Source organism: Myxocyprinus asiaticus, chromosome 19 (assembly GCF_019703515.2).
Source record: "Myxocyprinus asiaticus isolate MX2 ecotype Aquarium Trade chromosome 19, UBuf_Myxa_2, whole genome shotgun sequence".
Lineage (NCBI taxonomy): Eukaryota > Metazoa > Chordata > Actinopteri > Cypriniformes > Catostomidae > Myxocyprinus > Myxocyprinus asiaticus.
The window spans coordinates 5,061,124-5,087,471 of NC_059362.1; the positions used below are offsets into that span (position 1 = coordinate 5,061,124).

The 26,348-nt window shown below is 40.8% G+C and overlaps 2 protein-coding genes across 3 annotated transcripts in view; one reads left to right on the forward strand and one right to left on the reverse strand.

Moving 5' to 3' along the window:
• The window catches only part of LOC127409895 (mRNA-capping enzyme), a 202,020-nt gene that overhangs the window by 174,674 nt on the left and 998 nt on the right, over nt 1-26,348 (forward strand). For both annotated transcript variants that reach the window (XM_051644849.1, XM_051644850.1), the window contains 2 exons: nt 6,519-6,585; nt 20,459-20,582. In XM_051644849.1, coding sequence (XP_051500809.1) covers nt 6,519-6,585; nt 20,459-20,582 — 191 coding nt within the window. The remainder of the gene's footprint in view (nt 1-6,518; nt 6,586-20,458; nt 20,583-26,348) is intronic.
• The window catches only part of LOC127409881 (unconventional myosin-VI-like), a 490,797-nt gene continuing 488,906 nt past the window's right edge, over nt 24,458-26,348 (reverse strand). Inside the window, exon 35 of the mRNA XM_051644812.1 lies at nt 24,458-25,563. The gene's annotated coding sequence lies outside the window, so the exon portion shown is untranslated. The remainder of the gene's footprint in view (nt 25,564-26,348) is intronic.

Genomic DNA, 26,348 nt, shown 5'->3' on the forward strand with positions numbered 1-26,348 from the left:
GACTTGACCATCCGGGGAACCGGGATGTCGGTTTTGTTTCTTTTTGCGTTGGCTCCGCCTAGCGGCTGGAATATTTACCTCGGCCATTGATATTAATAATGCTTTTAGAGAATTCCACTTTGATCTCTATAGTTCCACGTCTCCGTCTGAGCAAAAAAATTCTCTTGATTCTGAGATAACCTTGGAGGAGCTTGGCGAGGTTATAAGGCCTTACCTATAGGCAAGGCTCCGGGGCCTGACGGCTTTGCTGCTTTTTTTCAAATCTTATGCTACAGAACTGGCTCCACTTTTGCTAGAAGTTTATACTGAATCATTTAAGAATGGAAAACTTCCTCCAACCATGACACAAGCCCGGATCAGTCTGATTCTTAAAAAGGACAAAGATCCAAGCGAGTGTAAAAGTTACCGTCCAATTTCCCTGATCCAGTTAGATGTAAAAATTTTGTCCAAAATTCTGGCTAATCGATTAAGTAAAGTTATGACATCTCTTATACATATAGATCAGGTGTGGTTTATTTGGGGCCGCAGTTCTTCTGATAACATAAGGCATCTCATCAATATCATGTGGTCAGTAGCTAATGAACAATCTCCGGTCACTGCCATCTCACTTGACGCCGAAAAGGCATTTGATATGGTAGTATGGGATTATCTTTTTAAGGTTTTGGAAATATACGGGTTCGGTATTACGTTTATTGGATGGATTAAGTTACTTTATAGACACCCAGTAGCGGCAGTACAAACAAATGGACTAATTTCAGATTATTTTACTCTGGAATGAATATGTCTTGCCCTGGAACCATTAGCAACAGCGATAAGAAAGGAGGATGATTTTCCAGGGGTGGTGGCGGGAGGTATGGCACATAAACTCTTGCTTTAAGCAGATGATATTTTATTATTTGTCTCTGACCCCAGTAGAACAATGCCTTGCCTCCACAGAATTATTCATTCCTTTTCTAAGTTTTCAGGATATAGGGACAGTTGGTCTAAATCCGAAGCTTTGGCTCTGACAGCATACTGCCCAGAAACGGCTTTCCAGCCCGGTGCTTTCCAGTGGCCCATCCAGCAAATTTGTGTGATGTAGTTAGTTAATTTTGACTCCTTAATAAGCGATGTGGGCAGGTGGGCTTCATTACATTTATCTATGATTGGGAAGGTTAATGTTATTAAAATTAATTGTATTCCAAAATTCAATTACTTACTGCAGTCTCTCCTTGTAGATGTCCCCCTCTCTTATTTCAAGCAATTTGATAGCATAGCAAAGTCTTTCATTTGGAATGGTAAGCATCCCAAATTACATTTCAATAAGTTACATAGGCCGATTGACAAAGGTGGGCTAGGCCTACCCAAGATTTTATTTTATTATTATGCATTCGGTCTCAGACATTTGGCTCATTGGTCGCTTCCACCTGAGAGAGCCCCTCCCTGGTTCTGTATAGAACTGGAAGTTCTTGCCCCTATTTCGCCACTGCAGAGCCTTTCTATCAAATTAATCGGAGAAGCTAAGTTACATCCCGTTATCTCGCACTTGAACTCGGTATGCACAAAGGTGACCATGCTGTTTAATTCTGACATTTTTTTAAATGTTGCCTCGAGCATATGGCTGAACCCCAAACTATGCATCAACAAGTCCCCTTTTTGCTGGTCAGAGTGGAGTGGGAGGGGGGTTACTACACTCAGTGACCTATATGAGAATGGAGTGTTGAGATCCTTTCAAAATTTGGTTCAACTTTTTGGGATTCCTAGATCTCAGTTCTATAAGTATTTTACAGCTGCGCCACCTGCTCTGTACTGTTTTTGGGAGTGGTTTACACCCTCCTAAAGCGGCAGATACTCTGGGAGTGGTGATTACTGCTTTTGGAAAAGGTCATGAGGTATCGGTGTATTACTCCCTACTAATTCAGAGTCTGGGAGACGGAACTTCAACTTCTCTTAAGAGATTATGGGAGAAAGATCTAAATTTGGTATTGGAGGAGGGAGAGTGGGCTGGGATTCTAAAAAATGTCAAATCTGCATCCAGAGACGCAAGGGTTCACCTCATGCAATTTAAGATTTTACATAGAGTATATTGGACCCCCTCTAGATTGCATAGGCTTGGTCTTAAAGACACACCCACCTGCTGGCGATGTCAGTCAGAAGATGGAGACACAACCCATGTCTTTTGGGGATGTGTTAAGATGCAAGAATTTTGGATGAGGATTCAGAGTTTTATGTGCGAGGTTTTGGCCTCTCAAATTTTATTTTGCCCCAGACTCTGTATCTTGGGAGATGGGGCAGTCATTAATTTGGAGAATAAGCATATGAAAAACTGGGTCCTAACTAGTGTTATGATCGCCAGACAGATCACTTTGAGGAGTTGGAAGTCAGCTGGAGTGCCCCCGTTTCAGGAGTGGTGTTCAGAGATGGCCAGAGTGGAAGCTCTTGAGGAGGGGGTATCCAGAAGACTGGATTAATTAATTTTTGTTGTGTGTCTATGGTTGTGTGACCACTGGGGTGTTGGGGGTGACACCGTCATATATCTGACGGTGTCACGTTAAGCATTATTAGTTCAAAAGACTTAAACTTATATCCTGTCTACTGAGTAACACCAAAAACTTCACTGTAAATTGTAGCAACACCTCCTCCTCGACCCTTCAGATGAGGCTCATGTTTATAACAATAACCTGGTGGAGTAGATTCATTTAAACTTTATTTAAACTCATTTACCAGGTACTGTATTGCAGACCTCCTTAGTTGACACAATCACGTAGGCGTCCAGTCTCTTGTTGTCTGTGTAAAATGAGAATAAATGTCAGGGATTTTCCTTGGATGAATGGCCAAACATTGTCAACAAATGGATAAAGAAGTCTACATCCTCAAAGAAAAGTGCCTGATATTTTACTGCACATATGGGAGTGTAAAACAATTGACTCTGAAATAATTTACACCTGGTACTAACATCTTTTTCTTGCAAAAAGTGGCCAGTGCTAAATATGGGTGTCCAACACAGGATCCACAACATTCTGTAATCTAATCACTCAAACCTCATTCAAAGTTAGTCAGAAATATACACCGATGGTCCCCAGCGTGCCACCAAAACAGCGCCGACCTGCCGAGGCGTGGACTCTATAAGACCCCCTGAAGGTGTCCTGGGATATCTGACACCAAGACATTAGCAGCAGATCCTTCAAGTCCTATAAGTTGTGAGGTGGAGCTGCCGTGGATCAGACTTGTTGGTCCAGCACATCTCACAGATGCTCAGTCGGATTGAGATCTGAGGAATTTGGAGGCCAAGGCAACACCTTGAACTCTTCATCGTGTTCCTCAAACCATTCCTGAACAATGTGTGCAGTGTGGCAGGGTGCATTATCCTTCTGAAAGAGGCCACAGCCATCAGGAAATACCATTGCCATGAAGGGGGATGTACCTGGTCTGCAACGATGTTTAGGTAGGTGGCACATGTCAAATTGACATCCACATGAACAACCAGACCCAGGGTTTCCCAGCAGAACATTGCCCAGAGCATCACACTCCCTCCACAGGCTTGCAGTCTTCCCACAGTGCATCCTGGTATCATCACTTACCCAGGTAAACGGCGCACACGTACACAGCCGTCCACGTGTTGCAAAAGAAAACTGTACTCATCAGACCAGGCGACCTTCTTCCACTGCTCCAAGGTCCAGTTCTGATGCTCGCATGCCCATTGTAGGTGCTGATCGTTCTGCGGCTATGCAGCCCCATACACAGCAGGGTGCATATCAATGTGTGTTGTGACACATTCCCCCCATAACCATCATTAACGTTTTCTGTGACTTGTGCCACACTAGACCTTCTGTCGGTTCAGACCAAATGGGTTAGCCTTTGTTGCCCTCGCACATCGATGAGTCTTGGGCGCCCAATACCCTGTTGCCGGTTTGTGGTTTGTCCCTCCTCAGACCACCGTTGGTAGGTACTCACCACTGCTGAGTGGGAGCACCCCACAAGCCTTGCCATTTCAGAGATGCTCTGATCCAGTCGTTTGGCCATAACAATTTGTTTCAGGTTTTTACTCATCTCCATTTCTCCTGCATTCAACACGCTGACTATGAGAACTGATTGTTCGCTTACCATCTAATCTACCCAGGCCTTGTCATGTGGCCTTGTTAGATGACCAGCATTGTTTGCTTCACCTGTGAGTGGTCATAATGTTTTGGCTCATCGATGTATATTTGGAAGCAACACTGAGCTTGTTTACATGGACACTAGAAAGCCATTTATTGCAAGAAAGCAGCTTAAGACTGGAAAGCGCCATTCCTGTTTACATGCACTGTGTTCGCGGCTTTCTCTTTACTCATGTATTCATGCAGATTGGTCATTAAGCAGCCTTCTCCACAGCAACATAATTTCCCCAATGGGATCCGAGGAAGACGTCGCTATTTTATTCTCTGTTGCTTCGCTTTATTTGCACATATTCCAGAGTTGTTGCAGTGTTTATTTCCTTAACTTTCTATCGTGACCTGCAGTGGAATTGCGCATAAATAGTGGGGATTCCCTCTTACGTAAAACTCTGGGATTCCCCAATATACTTAGGCATATATACACCAGCGTGAGGTACAATAGTCAATACTTTATATGGGTGTGTATAAATGGGTATATTTTATAGTGTATGTGCATTTCCCTTTTCCCACTGTACACCCAGAAATGTTGAATTCTTTCTGCTGTGTTGACTTGTCGATATGATTTAGGGCTCCATCCTATGACGTTAGTTATCCGGTCTGTTCCACGCACGTGCACTTTTCAAAAACCTGAATGCTGCTAATGCGTTTACATGGCCACATAAGCCACATTCTCCGGGAGAAACCTGAGTGTATTAAACCTCTTTTTCTTAATTTCTTAAACGGCATAAGGAAAAGGCGTTCTCGTTTACATGACATTTCAAAATGCCACTTTCTGCCAAAAAAAAGCGCATGTAAACTGTGCAGACACTGTTAATATCAGGTGTAAACAGAGCCATTGAGACATTATTGGCACACATAAATTCATGACACTACTACATAGTTGTCAACAGATGGTTGAGTTTGATGGTTATAATTATAATGGAAGGAGAGAAATGCTAATTGCATTAGTTCACACGTTGCTGAACTAATTACAGAAACAGTGCTGACACAATAGTGTGAACTCCACCTGCCTAAAGAGCAACTCTCGTTGTTCTCACTTAGAACGTCAAAAATACCTCTGTATGTGGTTTTAGTCATGTAGTTAATGCTGTTCACTTATGTTTAATGTGAACCGGTCACATTTTAATGCCAGGTGTAAGTGGGGTCAGTAAAATGAGTTTCAGTGGTGTGTAAACCAAGATTATTATCGCATTATCCTTTTTACGTTCTGTGCAAATGAACAAAAGCTAAGCAGTAAAATACAAACAAAAACATATGACTTCAGTTTTTGTTTTTTTCAGTCAAATACGAATGGTTGTTGGATGGTCTAATGTAAACTAAACTTAAAAGAGAAAAATGACAATTATTGACAATTTCAAAACTATAGTAACCCTGGTGTAAATTAGCCTAAATGTTTTTTTATTATTTGACAAAAAGCTGTTAATCTGCATTTCAAAGGGCTAAAGCAAGCATACAGACACTGAAGAAGCCGGTCCACACACTCTTCCAGTAGAACTCCACTCAACTCTTCCGGTAAACCAGTCCTTCACCATGCTTCCAATATACAGCACCATTAGCTTGAGTGGCAGGGTGTTCTTTACCCCAGTGTCAGGGTTTGGATCCGGTCTCCTCCCCTGTGATTTAGCACTATTCTGGATGCTTGGACATTTTAGTGGGCGTGTGAGTGTGAGCAGCTGTGATCATTACAGAATGCTGATGATACTGTACTCTACAGTCAGGAAATACAAAAGAAACATTCGTAAATTGAACTTAAATCGTTCTGAATCCGTTTCCTCATTGATGTATTTTTGGCATTGTCCACAAATATGGTATACTTTGGTGTGTCATCACTGGTACTTCTTTTGAAGCATTAGAGGCACAAATAAAAAATAAAAATGTTGTGAGAATTGGTATACATGTTAGATTCATATTTTGCTAATTTTAACCTCCCCTCAAACCTCCTGAGTTGGACAATCAACATTTTATGAAGGTTAAGAACTTAATTTCACTGACCATTTGTGAATAAAGAAAAAAAAAATGACTTAACTGACTTTACTTTTAGGCTCCTTTTTTTTACCCAATTCGTGGAAAGTGCCTTTATATCTATGTACAGTAGAAAAAATTTCTTTAATGTCAGAGTTATATAATGTTACACACATTTATACTGGCATCTGTAACTTGCCAAATCATATTCTTTTATAGCATAAAGCTCTTAAGATCTTTTGTATTTGGGAACTTCAGGCTGACTGTGAAGCCCTCAAGGCATTTATTATAAAGCCAGGATAATTACATGGCAGTATTTTAGAAGAGCTGCTATTATTCTGCTGTCTTCTTGAATATCACAATGCTGCTCTTGTCCGGATGTGAAATTTAATTTGGATCTTTATTTTGGCTCTTTTTCTGCAGACTTATTCCACAGACGGTGGGGCTTCTGTACGTGGGGGGGCATGACGTGCCCTTTGCACAAATGAAGGTGAGTCAAACATTGAATGTGTCTCTGAAAATGTCTTGTGTCAGCATGATCCAACATTCACTGCAAACACAGACACGGCTAAAGATAGTCATGTCAAGAGTTTGTTTAATGATGGGCTTTTAATTAATTGAGGGAGACAGGTGAGTTGTCTTACATTCACACAAAGTCTTCTACATTTTGATTATTTTAATGTACAGATGTACATAACAATGTTACATTCATTAGTGCTTGTTACAGCCACAAAACTTAAATATATGACAGCACACATTTAACCACAATTAACAGCACACATCAAACCACAAACTCAACTCCTTATTTAGAGTCAGCAGCCTATATACTAGACGTGTGCAAAGAATTGGGCTGTACAGTACTACAGTTTTGTTTGCATTTGCAATAAAATTTGACGCCCTGATGGGAATCATGAACACAACTTCACAATTGCTGTAATAAAGCACATAGCCACAGTCTACCAGCAGATTAATATTGTGGAGGATGAGAGGTTAAGAGAGCCTATTGCAATGAATATGGAACCTATGGGGAGACTAGTTCTTTCTGTTAGTCAAACTCCAACTTAAACTTTGTGAAACATTTAATGTTACTTGAATTGGTGCTATTGTAGTGCATTTCTGTCTTTATATTGTGGAAGGCTTTGTTTTGAAAATGTTAGTAAAGTATTATATTGCTACATATTTTGTTTTCCTGATAGCAAATGAGTCTTTGTTACATCATACTGTTTTAAAATGTTTCAAAATGTTTTGTGGTTGGATGCTAGGGTGTGTTGATCCAACACTGAAACCCTGAATCAGTATATTTAGAGTAAAATTTGAGCACTTTTAAAATCTGCGAATTATGCAATTAATCGCAATTAAAAAATAATTATCGACTGACAGCACCAATATAATATAAATACAATACATGTCATGTACACCACTGAGCCAAAACATTATGACCACTCACAGGTGAAGCAAATAACGCTGATCATCTCCTAAAAAAGCCATATGTCAAGGTCTGGGTAGATTAGATGGTAAGCGAGCAATCAGTTCTCAAAGTCAACGTGTTGAATGCAGGAGAATTGGGCAGGAGTAAAGACCTGAGCAACTTTGACAATGGCCAAATTGTTATGGCCAGACGACTGGGTCAGAGTATCTCTGAAATGGCAAGACTTATGGGGTGCTCCCTGTCAGCAATGGTGAGTACCTACCGACAGTGGTCCAAGGAGGGACAAACCGACGACAGGGTGTTGGGCGCCCAAGTCTCATTGATGCACAAGGGCAACGAAAACTGTCCTGTCTGGCCTGAACTGACAGAAGGTCTACTGTGGCACAAGTCACAGAAAATTTTTATGATGGAAACGGGAAGAATGTCACAACACAGTGCATCACACCCTGCTGCCTATGGGGCTGTGTAGCTGCAGACCGGTCAGAGTGCCCATGATATTACCCCTGTCCACTGTCGAAAGCACCTACAATGAGCACCTGAGCGTTGGAACTGGAGCTTGGAGCAGTGGAAGAAGGTGCCTGGTCCGATGAATTCCGTTTTCTTTTACATCACATGATGAAGAGTTCAAGGTGTTGCCCTGGCCTCCAAATTCCCCAGATCTCAATTCAATTTTGCATCTGCAGGATGTGCTGGACCAACAAGTCCAAACCACAGCAGTTCTACCTCGCAACTTACATGGCTTGAAGAATCTGCTGCTAATGTCTTGGTGCCATATACCACAGGACACCTTCAGGGGTCTTGTAGAGTCCATGCCTCAGCGGAGGACCAACAGCATATTAGGCAGGTGGTCATGATGTTTTGGCTCATTAGTGTATTTTATTTATTATATTTATTGTTGTTGCAGACAAGTAAAGCTTTGATAGGGCAATACAAAAAGTGGCTTCGGAAGACAATACATTGTTTTTTCCATATGTCTACAGTATGTACACGTGTAAGATGGGTGCTTTTGGAACGTCTCACTTTGGTTGTGTCGCATGGTTTTCAGCTTCTCTAGACATAAAAGCAGTGTTTTAAGAAAGTGTCTCAAGTTAAATATAGTTTGAAGCATTGAAAAATGTGTCTTGACACATCACTCTCTTGTGAACGCATCAAGAATGCGTCCTATGGGAAAGACTCTTTTGTGCTGCCTTTGTGGTTTGCCGAAAGCAGGGGCATGATTTATTTATTTTTATTTTTTATTTTTTTTATCCCCTTTTTCTCCCCAATTTGGAATGCCCAATTCCCACTACTTAGTAGGTCCTCATGGTGGCGCGGTTACTCACCTCAATCCGGGTGGCGGAGGAAAAGTCTCAGTTGCCTCCACTTATGAGACAGTCAATCCGCGCATCTTATCACGTGGCTCGCTGTGCGTGACACCTTGGAGACTCGCAGCATGTTGAGGCTCATGCTACTCTCTGCGATCCACGCACAACTTACCACGCGCCACATTGAGAGCAAGAACCACTAATCACGACCACGAGGAGGTTACCCCATGTGACTTTACCCTCCCTAGCAACTGGGCCAATTTGGTTGCTTAGGAGACCTGGCTGGAGTCACTCAGCACACCCTGGATTCGAACTCGTGACTCCAGGGGTGGTAATCAGCGTCAGTACTCGCTGAGCTACCCAGACCCTAGTCTGGGGACATGATTAATTGCGTACATTTTTTTAATGCGTCATTTGTTAATATAATCAATTATAGTAAATTAATATGTTAAATCGACAAGCCCTAATATATCATCAGCTCTCTAGTTTTCGTTGTCAGCACCAGCCATTAAAAAACCCACATTGTTTGACCACTACTGGTAACATTATTGTTTTTGTCATACCTCTACTGTATCATCATTATTGCAAACTAATAAGGTGTTTAGCAGAATTTGGCATGTAATGAATTGGATTTGGCTGTGTTAGGTACCTTGTGGTGTTTGTAAATGTCTGCCAAAACTTCAGTAGAGTGAATGGGGAGTCATGACTGTTTGATCCAGAACTAATAGGAGCATCCTATTCCATGCCAGATGAAAGCCCAACAACAACCCTGCATATCTGCCATGTTTGTGCATGTGTGATTGTGTGGCATATTGAAAGGGTGTGCAAGGCATCTTTGGCCCGCCTCCTACATTTATATTTGGCTCTTTTCTAATCTACCTGAGTTAGGACTGGGCAATACAGCTATAAAATTATCTAAATATTTTTCACAAACTTGCGAGTGAGTACAGGGAGGGATCGCAAAACTACTCAAATGATGCGCTTTTTTGGAAACTTAATGGCCACATAGAAAGTGTTGAAATGCTTGAGATATTCACCATGTTGCTTAATTACATATCGCTGATCAAAATATTGTTAAAATAATTTTAGAAAAACTAACAGCGAACCACGAGTTGGAGAGCGCTTTTCAAGTGAAAGTGCCAACTTGTTTAACAACTTGAGTTAATTTTTTTTTGCTTGTTGTTAGTCATGGGTCCAAAAACATTGGGGTCATAGAACAATGCTCATGGTCCCGGGTGTATTATGTAATATATATTATAAAAATGTATTTGTATCGGGGAATGTATTTATAAAACACACCGGCATAGCAAAAGAACATACTTGATTTACAGTCGAGAAGTACATACTCATAATCAATATGCAGTGCATACTCTGACAGCACAAGAATTTGTACACAGTTAGGTACCACACCCCCCAATGCAATATTGTCCATGTGTGTATGTTGGTGAAGAAGTCTTCTGCCTTCCCTCTGTGCTCACAGATGCCCATCACTGTTGGATTGGGGGGAGGGGGGTCATTGCCAGCTCACTTCCTCCCACATACGCAGAGCCTGCTGTAGTTCAGAAGGATTTCATTTTTGATATTTCTTTCTCTTTCACTTGCTAAACAGTGGTGGTGGTGTAGTGGGCTAAAGCACTTAACTGGTAATCCCCACAGCCACCACCATTGTGTCCTTGAGCAAGACACTTAACTCCAGGTTGCTCTGGGGGATTGTCCCTGTAATAAGTGCACTGTAAGTCGCTTTGGATAAAAGCGTCTGCCAAATGCATAAATGTAAATGTAAACACACTCTGCAACAATTTTAAATCATAATGATAACAGAAATCACCCAAATGGCCCTGATCAAAAGTTTACATACCTTGAATCTTTGGCCTTGTTACAGACAAACAAGGTGACACACACAGGTTTAAATGGCTATTAAAGGTTAATTTCCCACACCTGTGGCTTTTTAAATTGCAATTAATGTCTGTGTATAAATAGTCAATGAGTTTGTTAGCTCTCACGTGGATGCACTGAGCAAGCTAGATACTGAGCCATGGGCAGCAGAAAAGAACTGTTAAAACCTGCGAAAGCCTTGAAAATGCCAGTCAGTACCATTCAATCACTTATAAAGAAGTGGAACTTCTGGCACACTGTAATTTGGAGTGACGAGAACAAAATAGAGCTTTGTTTGGAGAGGGGTCAACAAGGCCTATAGTGAAAAGAATACCATCCCCACTGTGAAGCATGGTGGTGGTTCACTGATGTTTTGGGGGGGTGTGAGCTCTAAAGGCATGGGGAATCTTGTGAAAATTGATGGCAAGATGAATGCAGCATGTTATCAGAAAATACTGGCAGACAATTTGCATTCTTCTGCACGAAAGCTGTGCATGGGACGCTTTTGGACTTTCCAGCACGACATTGACCCTAAGCACAAGGCCAAGTTGACCCTCCAGTGGTTACAGCAGAAAAAGTTGAAGGTTCTGGAGTGGCCATCACAGTCTCCTGACCTTAATATCATCGAGCCACTCTGGGGAAATCTCAAATGTGCGGTTCATGCAAGACGACCAAAGACTTTGCATGACCTGGAGGCATTTTGCCAAGACGAATGGGCAGCTATACCAACTGCAAGAATTTGGGGCCTTATAGACAACTATTACAAAAGACTGCACGCTGTCATTGATGCTAAAGGGGGCAATACGCAGTATTAAGAACTAAGGGTATGCAGACTTTTGAACAGGGGTCATTTCATTTTTGTCTTTGTTGCCATGTTTTGTTTTATGATTGTGCCATTCTGTTATAACCTACAGTTGAATATGAATGTTTTGCCGGAGGTCACATGACGCCATGCAAGAGGCAGACGTGTGAGCGACGAGCTCTGCGCACTTTGCTAAATTTTTTATTATTTTTATGTTATAATCTGGTGAAATTTGATACACCCAGTTACACATTTGCTCTTTGAGGCAAAACATGGCAAAGAAGTCAAAAAGGATGAAAGCCCCGACAGGCCTACAGACTGGGGACTTGATTTGGATGGCGGGGCGGGAGAGGTGATCCAGCGTTAGTTGTCCAACATGTCGGTGATGTTGACGAAGGTTCTTGCTGACTTGGAGGATCTTGCTGTAATACGTCAATCGATTATGGTGATGGAAATAAAATTCTCTGAGATAGTTACAAGAGTGACTGATGTTGAGAGACGAATCGATTTTCTGGAATCTTCGGAGAGGGAATTAACCGCTAATCCGCCCGCGACCAAAGTTGATTTGGAACATCTCCTTGAAAAGCTTGAAGATCTTGAGAATAGAAGCTGCAGAAATAACGTTCAAATTGTTGGAATTCCTGAGCATGAGGAGGGCAGAGATATGGTAAAATTCCTAGACGAGCTTTTCCCGAGTCTGCTCGACATAACAGGCCACAAGCTGGAAATCGAGCGAGCTCACAGAGTCCCAGCTCACAGATTTGCTGAGGGAGATAGGCCCCGATTGATTCTGGCCAGATTTCTGAGATCATCCGATAAAGATCATGTGTTGCACCAGGCGAGGAGCAAATGGAAGCTTTCTAGGAAGAACCATATTATTTTCTTGTTGCCGGACTTTGCGTGTTCGACAAGAGAAAAATGCGATCGGTTCAAGGAATGTAAGAAACTCTTACATCAGCAAAAGATCACTTTTGCTCTGATGTTTCCGGCCAAACTGAGAATAGAAACGAAGGTCATCGCAAAGTATTTACATGTCCCAATCAGGCAAAGTCTTTTATTGAATCAATGGGTGAGTAAACCATTGGGTGTTTCTCATGTGAGTGGGTCGACTCGCTGTACTTACTCTGGCTTTTGAGGAAGCTGGGCGTCATTTTGGTTTCTTTTTTCTTTTTGCGTTGGCTCCGCCGAGCGGCTGGAGTTGGTTTTGTGAATAACACTTTTACTTAAAGAAACTTTTGCATTGACGAAAGATTACTTTTGCATTGAAGTTCCCGGCCAGTTTGAGAGTGGACACTACGGATGACCGCAAAATATCTACATGCTCACACAAAAGATGTCTTTTATAAAGTTGATGGATTGTGTCATTGTATATACTTTTATGCGGCCTCCGAGTGAATTGACTCAACCATCCTGGGAACCGGGATGCTGGTTTTGTTTCTTTTTGTATTGGCTCCGCTTAGCGGCTGGAGCTTGTTCTATTGAATAACACTCCTTTGGAACAGCTGTGGATTAATCTGTTCGTTCTTCGTGCTTATTCCTCCTGCTAGCTGTAGTTTGTTTTGTTGAGTATTTTTATGGGACATTGGAATGATTACGTCATCCGCTGAACTCATAACAGCCGGCTCACTGAACATTTGTTTGTCTGTCCGAGGAATCTGAATGGTTTTATATCAGCTGGAATTTGTTTTGTGGAAGATCACACCTTTGAGACAGTTCTGTGAATGAATCTACATGTTCTTTGTGTTCATTCTTCCTATTGGCTGGGGTTTATTTTATAAAGTATTTTCTGTTATGTAATTTTGCCTCACAAATTTGTGAGGCAAAATTGAGCAATCCGATGGCAAAGTTGTCGTGGGGGCTCATGGGTGTTCATGGACCTTTTGAGTTTAGAGGGATTGTCGCCAGTTGGCGCTTTTGTGCACGGGGTTAATGCGCATGGTTTTCTTTTTTCTGTTTGTTTTGGTCGGGGGGAAGTTTGGAGTTTGATTGTTTCACTAATGGGGAATGTGGTCTGTATAATTTTGTTTTTGACACACAATTTATTTTTTCTACTATATCAAAATGTCAAATGTTAATATGAGTGTACTATCTCTCTCCACATGGAATGTAAATGGATTGGGGCACCCCATAAAAAGAAGGAAGGTTATTACTTTTCTTAAACGTAAGACATATGATATAGTGTTTCTTCAAGAAACACATCTCTCCTCGCAGGAAGCTGAAAAATTTGGGAAGATATGGGCTGGACATCTTTTCTTTACTGCTGGCTCAAGTAAGAGCAAGGGAGTCATTATATTGATTAATAAACATCTACAATTCAAATGTCTCAAACAGATTAAAGATAAATTAGGAAGAGTCATTATTATTTTAGCTGAAATTCAAGGGCAAAGGTTGATTTTGGCCAATATTTATGCACCTAACGCTGATGATCAGGGCTTTTTTATAGATCTTGAAGGGATGCTGCAAACTGCTGGCACCCCTCATGATATAATATTGGGAGGAGACTTTAATCTTTTGATGGACTCAGTCCTTGATCACAGTGAAGCAAAAGTGTGTAAACCCCCTAGAGCAACACTGACACTTCACAGGATGTGTAAAAATCTTGGTCTTATGGATATTTGGAGACTTTTGAACCCATCTGGTAGGGACTGTACATTTTTTACATCAGTCCATAAGATTTATTCTAGAATAGATTTTTTTAAATATCCAAATCCCTCATTTCATCTGTTGTTGATTGCTCAATTGGAAATATCTTAGTCTCAGATCATGCCCTGGTGAGTTTAGAGGTGTTGCCATATACAGAGAAAAAGAAATCATATAGTTGGTGCCTTAATGTGTCCCTTTTGCAAAATCCTGATTTCCAACAAATGATAAAGACTGAAATCAGTGTTTATATGGAGACCAACTAGTCATCAGTATCCTCTGTGGGTGTGGCTTGGGAGGCACTTAAGGCGGTTCTTAGGGGTCAGATCATACAGTATGCCTCATTCATCAAAAAATCCAAAGCACAAGAACTCGTGGAGTTGGAAGAGAATATTAAAAGTGCAGAGGCAGAGCTGAAGCGCCATATGTCAGCTGATGGCCTCAGAGAATTGACCCTATTGAAATATAGATATAATACTATTTTGTCCCGGAAAGTAGAGTTTTGGTTATTCAGGGCAAGACAGTCATACTTTGAGTCGGGTGACAAAGCAGGGAAGCTTTTGGCTAGATATATAAGAGAGAGTCTCTTTCTATCATTCCCTGAGTGAAATCTGCTGGTGGTGAAATTTTTACCTCAGCCGTTGATATTAATAATGCCTTTAAAGGGTTCTATCTTGATCTTTATAGTTCCACGTCTTCGTCTACTGATGAAGATATTAGAAACTTTGTGGAACCTTTAGATCTTCCTAAACTGACGATTGAGCAAAAAAACTCTTGATTCTGCGATAACCTTGGAGGAGCTTGACGAGGTAATTAAGTCCCTACCTACTGGCAAGGCTCCGGGGCCAGATGGTTTTGCCACAGAATATTTTAGATCCCATGCTACAGAACTGGCTCCACTTTTGTTAGAAGTTTATACTGAATCATTAAAGAATGGAAAACTTCCTCCAACCATGACACAAGCCCTGATCAGTCTGATTCTTAAAAAGGACAAAGATCCAAGTGAGTGTAAAAGTTACCGTCCAATCTCGCTGATCCAACTAGATGTAAAAATATTGTCAAAAATTCTGGCTAACCTATTAAGTAAGGTTATGACATCTCTTATACATATAGATCAGGTGGGATTTATTCGGGGCCATAGCTCTTCTGATAACATCAGGCGTTTCATCAATATCATGTGGTCAGTAGCGAATGATCAGTCTCCAGTCGCTGCCATCTCACTTGACACCGAAAAGGCGTTTGATATAGTAGAATGGGATTATCTTTTTAAGATTTTGGAAATGTATGGGTTCGGGAGTACATTTATTGGTTGGATTAAGTTACCTTATAGACACCCTGTAGCAGCGGTACAAACAAATGTATTAATTTCAGATTATTTTACTCTGAATAGGGGCACCCGGCAGGGTTGCCCTCTTTCCCCTTTATTGTTCTGTCTTGCCCTGGAACCATTAGCAGCCGCGATAAGAAAGGAGGATGATTTTCCAGGGGTGGTTGCGGGAGGTGTGGCGCGTAAGCTTTTGCTTTACGCAGATTATATTTTATTATTTGTCTCTGAACCTACTAGATCTATGCCTTGCCTCCACAGCATTATTAATTCCTTTTCCAAGTTCTCAGGATACAAAGTCAATTGGTCTAAATCCGAAGCTTTGGCTCTGACAGCCTACTGTCCAGTAACGGCTTTCCAGCCGGGCGCCTTCCAGTGGCCCAAACAGGGCATTAAGTAGTTGGGGATTTTATTCCCAGCAAATTTGTCTGATTTAGTTTTAATTTTGACCCTTTAATAAAAAGGTTTTCGAGTGATGTGGGCAGGTGGGCTTCATTACATTTATCTATGATTGGGAAGGTTAGTGTTATTAAAATGAATTGAATTCCAAAATGTAACTACCTGCTACAGTCTCTCCCTGTAGATGTCCCCCTCTCTTATTTCAAGCAATTTGATAGCATAGCGAAGTCCTTCACTTGGAATGGTAAACATCCCAGATTGCATTTTAATAAGCACATAGGCTGATAGACAAAGGTGGGCTAGGCCTACCCAAGATTTTGTTTTATTATTATGCGTTTGGCCTCAGGCATTTGGCTCATTGGTCACCTCCACCTGAAAGAGCCCCTCCCTGGTTTTCTATTGAACAGGAAGTCCTTGCCCCTATTTTGCCACTGCAAAGCCTTTCTATCAAAGTAACCGGAGAAGTTAAATCACATCCCGTTATTTCACATTTGCACATGATTTGGACGAGTGGCCTGAGTATTTAATTCGGACATTTATTTAAATTTTGCCTCAAGCATATGCCTGAACCCCAAATTATGTATCAACAAGTCCCCTTTCTGCTGGTCAGAGTGGAGTGGGAGGGGGTTTACTACACTCTGCGACCTGTATGAGAGTGGAGTGTTGAGATCTTTTGAGAATTTGATTCATCATTTTGGGATTCCCAGATCTCAGTTCTATAAGTATTTACAGCTGCACCACATGCTCTGTACTGTTTTTGAGAGTTGCACACACTCCCCTAAAACGGCAGGTGCTTTGGGAGAGGTGATTGCTGCTTTTGGAAAAGGTCATGAAGCATCAGTGTATTACTCCCTGCTAATTCAGAGTCTGGGGGATGGAGCCTTGACTTCTCTCAAGAGAGTATGGGAAAAATGTTTGAATTTGGTATTGGAGGATTGAGTGTGGACTAAGATTCTGAAAAATGTCAAGTCTGTATCTAGAGATGCAAGGGTTCGCCTTATGCAATTTAAGATTTTACATTAAGATTTTATTGGACCCCCTCTAGATTATATAGGCTTGGTCTTAAAGACACACCCACCTGCTGGCGATGTCAATCAGAAGTTGGAGACATTACCCATGTCTTTTGGGGGAGTGTTAAGATCCAGGAGTTTTGGTTGAGGGTTCTGAGTTATTTGTGTGATTGTGTGGTTTTGCTTTGTCCCAGACTCTGTATTTTGGGTGATGGGGCAGTCATGAATTTTAGGGGATAATCACATTAAAAATTGGGTTCTGACCAGTCTTATGATCGGCAGGCAAGTAATTTTAAGGGGTTGGAAGTCAAGTGGAGCACCTTCTTTTTCGGAGTGGTGTGTGGAAATGGGGAGGGTAGCTACATTTGAGGAAGCAGTAAGTAGAAGGCTGGGGTTTAGGGACTTATTTGTTAAAAAATTGGGCAAATATTTAGTTTTTTGGGGGGACTCTCAGGGAGGGGATGTGGAGAGTGTAGTTTCATTTAATCATGTATGCTTATTATTATTTTATTTATATATATATATATATATATATATATATATATATATATATATATTATTATTATTATTATTATTATTATTATTTTTTTATTTTTTGGATTGTGTGTGTGTTATGTGGGACCACAGGGGTGTTCGTAAGGGGTCAGGGTGGGATTGTATTAGTGGGGTTTAAATGTAAAATGTTGATTCTTTATATATGTGTTGAGTTTTTCACTGTCATGTGCATATGAATTAATAAAAAAAAAAGAAAAAAAGAAGAAATGTGTTTTGTCTGCTTACTTATGTTTTCTTTAAAAATGGTACATATATTACCAATTCCCCAAGGGAATGCAAACTTTTGAGCACAACTGTATATATATATATATATATATATATATATATATATATATATATATATATATATATATATATATATGTGTGTGTGTGTGTGTTGTGTGTGTGTGTGTATATATGTATGTATGTATGTATGTATATTGTAACAAGGTTCAAAAATGGGAAAGGAGGCGGCGGAAACTGGCTGAACAATCAAAGTAATATTTTAATAGGAATTTAAACAAAGACAAACACAAATGCACGCTGCAGCTGCGTGTGGCTCTCTCTCTCTCTCTCGAACTGCCGCATTCCGCTGCACTTATCCCTCTCCTCGGCTGATTAGCCCGATTGGGGGCCCGGGCATGCATAGTCACAGCCCAGCCCAGCCCTGCCCTCCTCCTCGTCACACTCCTACCTCCTCTGCCTCAGACGGGGAACCTCCAACTGCCGGCAGGCTTTTCCCCCCCTCTCTAGGGCTAGGGAGGTGGACGAGGGGAGGGGAAAAAAAAAAAAGAGGAGAGGGAAAGGGCAAAGTGGAATGACAGCGAGAGAGGAATAACCTGGTTCGCCGGTGCCCAGATACGCTGTTGCCCGGCCCTCAGCCACTCCCCAACCTCTGGCGGATGACAGCTTGCTCCTCCCCTGGTGGACAGTAGTGGGTCCTCCGGCCCGGGCAGACGGTTATGCTCCTCCCCCTCTTTTCTCTCTTTTTTTTCTCTATTCTTTTTTCTTCTATGGGGGGAAACGACAGCATGCCTCAGATCCTAGGCGGCCGGCAGTGGCGTCTCCGTCGCCGGGTGGACGGCCGTGGCTGCTCCTTGGTTGGCTGGTAGTGGCGAGGACTCCACGACAGCGGCTTTGGCACCAATGTAACAAGGTTAAAAAAAAAAAAAAGGAAAGGAGGCGGCGGGAACCGGCTGATCAAAGTAATATTTTAATAGGAACAAAAAGACACAAAAACACAAACACTGCAGCTGCGTGTGGCTCTCTCTCCCTCGAGCTGCCACATTCCGCTGCACTTATCCCTCTCCTCGGCTGATTTGCCCGATTGGGGGCTGGGCGTGCATAGTCACTCCTCCTCGTCATATATATATATATATACACTATATTGCCAAAAGTATTCGCTCACCCATCCAAATAATTGAATTCAGGTGTTCCAATCACTTCCATGGCCACAGGTGTATAAAATGAAGCACCTAGGCATGCAGACTGCTTCTACAAACATTTGTGAAAGAATGGGCCGCTCTCAGGAGCTCAGTGAATTCCAGCGTAGTACTGTGATAGGATGCCACCTGTGCAACAAGTACAGTCATGAAATTTCCTCGCTACTAAATATTCCACAGTCAACTGTCAGTGGTATTATAACAAAGTGGAAGCGATTGGGAATGACAGCAACTCAGCCACGAAGTGGTAGGCCACGTAAAATGACAGAGCGGGGTCAGCGGATGCTGAGGCGCATAGTGCGCAGAGGTCGCCAACTTTCTGCAGAGTCAATCGCTACAGACCTCCAAAGTTCATGTGGCCTTCAGATTAGCTCAAGAACAGTGCATAGAGAGCTTCATGGAATGGGTTTCCATGGCCGAGCAGCTGCATCCAAGCCATACATCACCAAGTGCAATGCAAAGCGTCGGATGCAGTGGTGTAAAGCACGCTGCCACTGGACTCTAGAGCAGTGGAGACGCGTTCTCTGGAGTGACGAATCACGCTTCTCCATCTGGCTATCTGATGGACGAGTCTGGGTTTGGCGGTTGCCAGGAGAACGGTACTTGTCTGACTGCATTGTGCCGACTGTGAAGTTTGGTGGAGGAGGGATTATGGTGTGGGGTTGTTTTTCAGGAGCTGGGCTTGGCCCCTTAGTTCCAGTGAAAGGAACTCTGAATGCTTCAGCATACCAAGAGATTTTGGACAATTCCATACTCCCAACTTTGTGGGAACAGTTTGGGGATGGCCCCTTCCTGTTCCAACATGACTACGCACCAGTGCACAAAGCAAGGTCCATAAAGACATGGATGAGCGAGTTTGGTGTGGAAGAACTTGACTGGCCTGCACAGAGTCCTGACATCAACCCGATAGAGAACCTTTGGGATGAATTAGAGCGAAGACTGCGAGCCAGGCCTTCTCGTCCAACATCAGTGTCTGACCTCACAAATGTGCTTCTGGAAGAATGGTCAAAAATTCCCATAAACACACTCCTAAACCTTGTGGAAAGCCTTCCCAGAATAGTTGAAGCTGTTATAGCTGCAAAGGGTGGGCCGACGTCATATTAAACCCTATGGATTAAGAATGGGATGTCACTTAAATTCATATGCATCTAAAGGCAGGTGAGCGAATACTTTTGGCAATATAGTATATATATATGTGTATATATATATATATGTGTGTATATATATATATGTATATATATATATATATATATATATATGTTAAGCTTTTTAGTAGATTTTGGAATTAATAAAAGGGGAAACTAACACTTCTGTTAATCTGGCAATCTGGGACAATTATCGGCCGATGCAGATAATCTCAAATTGCACCATTAATCTGCCTGGTCAATATATTGTTTTATCGCTAATTTAATGTCATCGTTCTACTTTTGCAATGATTAAAATGACGAAACGACCAAAACAATAATAAAACAAAAAAAGCAAAACTTCAACAAAGTGGTTTGTATATGTTTACAAAAATGCCTTTTTGTTTAAATGATGCAACTTTGTCATTTTTGCTTTGAATTCATTCAATGCTGATGCACTGTTGTTCTTTTTCTTTCCAGGTTACGAAGGATCTGAAACAGTATGATAATAAAATCATAGAGTGCACATTCGTCAATAACTCCTGGGTGTTTATGCGACAGAGAATTGACAAGAGCTTTCCTAATGCATATGACACAGCCATGGGTAAGAAATCACACATTATACTTAGAAATTTTGTTAGAAAAGATCTTTATCCATCACTCTGACGGACTGAGTTTATAAAATTTCCATCATGGTCTTATTTTTATCCTTCATACTACTTTTTATTTCAAATATACTAGGGCTACATTTAGGGACGTACCATCCATTTTAAAGGGATAGTTCACCCTAAAATGAAAATTCTCATCATTTACTCACCCTCATGCCATCCCAGATATGTATTACTTTCTTTCTTCTGCTGAACACAAACAAAGATTTTCTGAAGAATATCTCAGCTCTGTAGGTCCATTCAATGCAAGTGAATGGTGACCAGAACTTTGAATCCCCAAAAATCACTAAAAGTCCCTAAAATCCCTAAATCCCTAAAAGTAATCCATAAGACTCCAGTGGTTAAATCCATATCTTCAGAAGTGATATGATAAGTGTGGGAAAGAAATAGATCAATATTTAAATCTACGCTTTCACTTCCACATTCTTCTTCTTTTGTTTTTTGGTGACTGCATACTTCATGCGTATCGCCACCTACTAGTCTGGGCTGGTGTAAGATTGAGATCTGTTTCTCACTCACACTTATCAAATCACTTCAGAAGATATGGATTTAACTGCTTGACTCTTATGGATTAGTTTTATGCTGTCTTTATGTGATTTATGGAGATTTAAACTTCTGGTCACCATTCACTTGCATTGTATGGACCTACAGAGGTGAGTTTGTGTTCTGCGGAAGAAAGAAAGTCATACACATCTGGGATGGCATGAGGGTGAGTAAATGATAAGAGAATTTTGAATTTTGGGTGAACTATTCCTTTAATGGTTTGACAGTGGATATATAATAGATTTTCAACTCCCCAAGTAAATGTGCTAAAACTAAGGGGTTCTGGGTTGAAAGCTCTACCTGTCAATCAACCACTGCACTAAAATAGGATTTTTAAGATGGTCTAATCGGAACATTTTAAAAACCGCATACATGCACAAGTTCACAACTTTTTCAGTGTGCCTGATATCAACATAAACTGACATGAGAAGCACACACATCTATAGCTCAGTTAATACATTTACTCCACTAAAATAACTGAGAATTCTGCTCCAAAGATCATGTTTTCGCTCCGATTAAATGCTTGTGTAACTGGCACTTTGATGTGCAACTATCTCCGTGCTTTCTATTTGTTCTTTTTTTTGTACTTTTTTACACTTTATCATCATCCAGTAACACCCTTATATAATCACTGATGCGTGCAGTCATGAACTCAGAGAACCTCCACTTGAAATCCCAACACAAACGGTCAAGATGCAAATGACCAGTTAATGGCGGATTGCCCGAAACACACCTTTAATACCAGGCAATAAACAGAGCACGCACAACGGGAGAGTGAGAGATAGAATGTAGTCAAACTGATGCATTAGGTTAAAATGGTTTTCTTGTTTCTTTTTTATCTGTCAAAATAATGAACAGCATTTGGAATTATCTGTCAATGTTTCAAAAAATCTGTGAAGTACAGAGAATTTTCGGGTAACTCAATCCCTGGTAATACTGAAAAGACTCTGTTCATGTACAGTTAACTAGATCAAAACCTTCTTATTACCCTTAAGGCCAAATGTGAATGATTGCAAGTTCATTGCAAGTTTGCAGTTTCGCTGTGCATACTTAACATTACTTACAATACTGTGGTAACAAACCAAAGGAGCAGTAAAGTTACCTTGGAAGTACCTATGCTATTAAATGTGCTGACAGTTTAACTAACCTTTACTTTCTTAGCAAGATTCTTTTAAAACGCCATGATAGTAGTTGACCTGATAGAGAAAACTGACCGTAGAACCACCAGGACAGTGGTGGCTCAGTGGTTAAGGCTCTGGGTTACTGATCAGAAGGTCAAGGGTTCAAGTCCCAGCACCGCCAAGATGCCACTGTTGGGCCCTTAAGCAAGGCCCTTGACCCTATCTGCTCCAGGGGTGCCATATCATGGCTGACCCTGCACTCTGACCCCAGCTCATCTGGGAGATGTGAAAAAAAGAATTTCACTGTATATGTGCAAATGTATAATGTGTGATAAATAAATATAATTATAAAAACATTAATTATAGAATAAAACCGTTCACACTAATGTTCTAGCAACGCTTGAGAATCCAACACATACTTTTGTTGTGTTATGAATTGCAACACATTTCAGAATGCAACAACGTATGAAGCAAGGTTGCTTCTAGAAGTTTTTGCTTTTGTGTACTTTCGTAGAGTCTGGTACAAGCTGGTAATTAGCTGGTCCAAGCTAGTGCTGCAACAACTAATTGATAAAATTGGTAATAATGGCTATAGAAAATATTTGACAACTAACTGCATTATCAATTAGTTGGATATGTGCAACGTTGCACAGAGAAACTATGTCAGCGACATCATTTTACAGTTGTGAAAAATGTGTTTACTTGATAACACGAAGACAAGTTGAAGTGAAAAAAACACAACCCAAGTTGTCCAGAGCACAGGAGCACTTTATGTTAAAGGATTAGCTCATCCAAAAATGAAAAATCAGTCATTGTTTACTCTTCACTGTGTCGTTATAATCCTATATGACTTTCTTTCTTTTTCTTAACACAAAGGGAGAAATTGTGAGGAAAAAAAAATTGTGTCCAGTGATTTCATACAATGGCAGTTTATGGTGACTACCTCTTCAATCTTCAAAAGAATGCAAAAGTATAATTTAGAAGTCCATGAGATTTATGATTGTTATGAAAGCATACGATAAGGTTTGGTGAGAAACAAACCGAATCTAATTATTTAGAGAAAATGTTCACTGACCGTTGATCTCCTGTGCTCATGATAGGTCACAAGAGCAACAGTTCACGTAGCCACCTCGCGACATTGGAGCGTTCAAGTGAAAACTTATTTTCTTCATCTAAAAACAGGTCCTCCTCAGCGATAGTGACAACAGAACACAACACAGCTGCACATAAAACAGAGAACCGGACTTACTAAACATGACTGAAGAGTTTGTAGTTAAAGAATTAATGCATTTCTATGCCCAGCCTTATTGTTTTTAAACGGAGTATTCGGAAATCAAACAGAAACATAGAGGAGGGTACAGGCAGCCACAGTCCCACCATGCCCTAACATGACAGCAAACGACACGCGATAAAAGGTAACATTTCTGTGGTAATCAGAGTTTTTGTCCTAACCAGCAGTGACTGTTCATTCTGTCGATCGCTTGTTTTCTATTTTCGGCATTGCGCGGGTAAATCCATTTACCGTGAACTGGCACTTGTCCAGAAACTTTCAAAAAAAATAAGGCTGGTCATTGAAATGCATCAATTCTTTGACTACAAACTCTTCAGAAATGTTTAGTAAGTTCTGTTCTCTGTTTTATGTGCAGCTGTGTTGTGTTCTGTTGTCGCTATCGCTGTGGAGGACCTGTTTTTAGATCAACAAAACAAGTTTTCGCTTGAACGCCCCAATTTTGAGAGTGCGCTGTGTAAACCGTTGTTATTTTGATTAAACTGTGCTGTTTTATAAACTTTTATTTTTTATTTTTGGACATCAAATTTAGGTTTTAATGTAACTGTAGTTAAAATCCTATATATAATGCAAGACATAATTTATTTATTTTTTTAAGAACAGTAACTGTAAGACAGAGCCTTATATTTAAAGAGTAAAGACATTACAACATACTACCTCTTACCAGTCAGCACTTAGATTGTAGTTTGTTTTTCTTTATTATCATTTATAGTTGAGAGGTTTAAATTGTTCCATTGCTTTCAAGCAATTTATGTTGTAACATTTATATTTTAAACCTTTTTTGGACACAAAGACATACAGGCGCATCTCAATAAATTAGAATGTTGTGGAAAAGTTCATTTATTTCAGTAATTCAACTCAAATTGTGAAACTCGTGTATTAAATAAATTCAGTGCACACAGACTGAAGTAGTTTAAGTCTTTGGTTCTTTTAATTGTGATGATTTTGGCTCACATTTAACAAAAACCCACCAATTCACTATCTCAAAAAATTAGAATATGGTGACATGCTAATCAACCCAAAACACCTGCAAAGGTTTCCTGAGCCTTCAAAATGGTCTCTCAGTTTGGTTCACTAGGCTACACAATCATGGGAAAGACTGCTGATCTGACAGTTGTCCAGAAGACAATCATTGACACCCTTCACAAGGAGGGTAAGCCACAAACATTCATTGCCAAAGAAGCTGGCTGTTCACAGAGTGCTGTATCCAAGCATGTTAACAGAAAGTTGAGTGGAAGGAAAAAGTGTGGAAGAAAAAGATGCACGACCAACCGAGAGAACCGCAGCCTTATGAGGATTGTCAAGCAAAATCGATTCAAGAATTTGGGTGAACTTCACAAGGAATGGACTGAGGCTGGGGTCAAGGCATCAAGAGCCACCACACACAGACATGTCAAGGAATTTGGCTACAGTTGTCGTATTCCTCTTGTTAAGCCACTCCTGAACCACAGACAACATCAGAGGCGTCTTACCTGGGCTAAGGAGAAGAAGAACGGGACTGTTGCCCAGTGGTCCAAAGTCCTCTTTTCAGATGAGAGCAAGTTTTGTATTTCATTTGGAAACCAAGGTCCTAGAGTCTGGAGGAGGGGTGGAGAAGCTCATAGCCCAAGTTGCTTGAAGTCCAGTGTTAAGTTTCCACAGTCTGTGATGATTTGGGGTGCAATGTCATCTGCTGGTGTTGGTCCATTGTGTTTTTTGAAAACCAAAGTCAGAGCACTTCATGCTTCCTTCTGCTGACCAGCTTTTTAAAGATGCTGATTTCATTTTCCAGCAGGATTTGGCACCTGCCCACACTGCCAAAAGCACCAAAAGTTGGTTAAATGACCATGGTGTTGGTGTGCTTGACTGGCCAGCAAACTCACCAGACCTGAACCCCATAGAGAATCTATGGGGTATTGTCAAGAGGAAAATGAGAAACAAGAGACCAAAAAATGCAGATAAGCTGAAGGCCACTGTCAAAGAAACCTGGGCTTCCATCCCACCTCAGCAGTGCCACAAACTGATCACCTCCATGCCACGCCGAATTGAGGCAGTAATTAAAGCAAAAGGAGCCCCTACCAAGTATTGAGTACATATACAGTAAATGAACATACTTTCCAGAAGGCCAACAATTCACTAAAAATGTTTTTTTTATTGGTCTTATGATGTATTCTAATTTTTTGAGATAGTGAATTGGTGGGTTTTTGTTAAATGTGAGCCAAAATCAGAGTTTCACAATTTGAGTTGAATTACTGAAATAAATGAACTTTTCCACGACATTCTAATTTATTGAGATGCACCTGTAATGTACACAATAGCATACAATCGTTTATATTTTTTAATCAGATTAATCAAAGAAATAATCAATTATCAAAATAATCATTTGTTGCTGTCCTAGTCCAAGCTGGTCATTAGCTGGTTCAAATTGGAGGACCACCTTAGACAGATAACAAACCAGTTGGTCATTGCAGCTTAAGATGGTTATGTGGGTTTTTGGAACAGAGTGGCTAGTTGATGAAACAATAGGCCTTTATCACACTATTGCATTCGCAGAACTGTAGTTTCAAGTTGTAGCGTAAAACATCTTCCACCACTGTCTGTATCAGTGGCAGTGGCCATAGCACTGATTTATTTTGAAACATAAAAACAATGTTGGTAACAATTATAGCATGAAGAGCATAACATAGGGTTTGGCTGGGTTACTTCTAATCCCAGGTAAAATGGTGCTGTGAATTGTCATGTTTAATTATGGAAAATGATTACATTGGCTA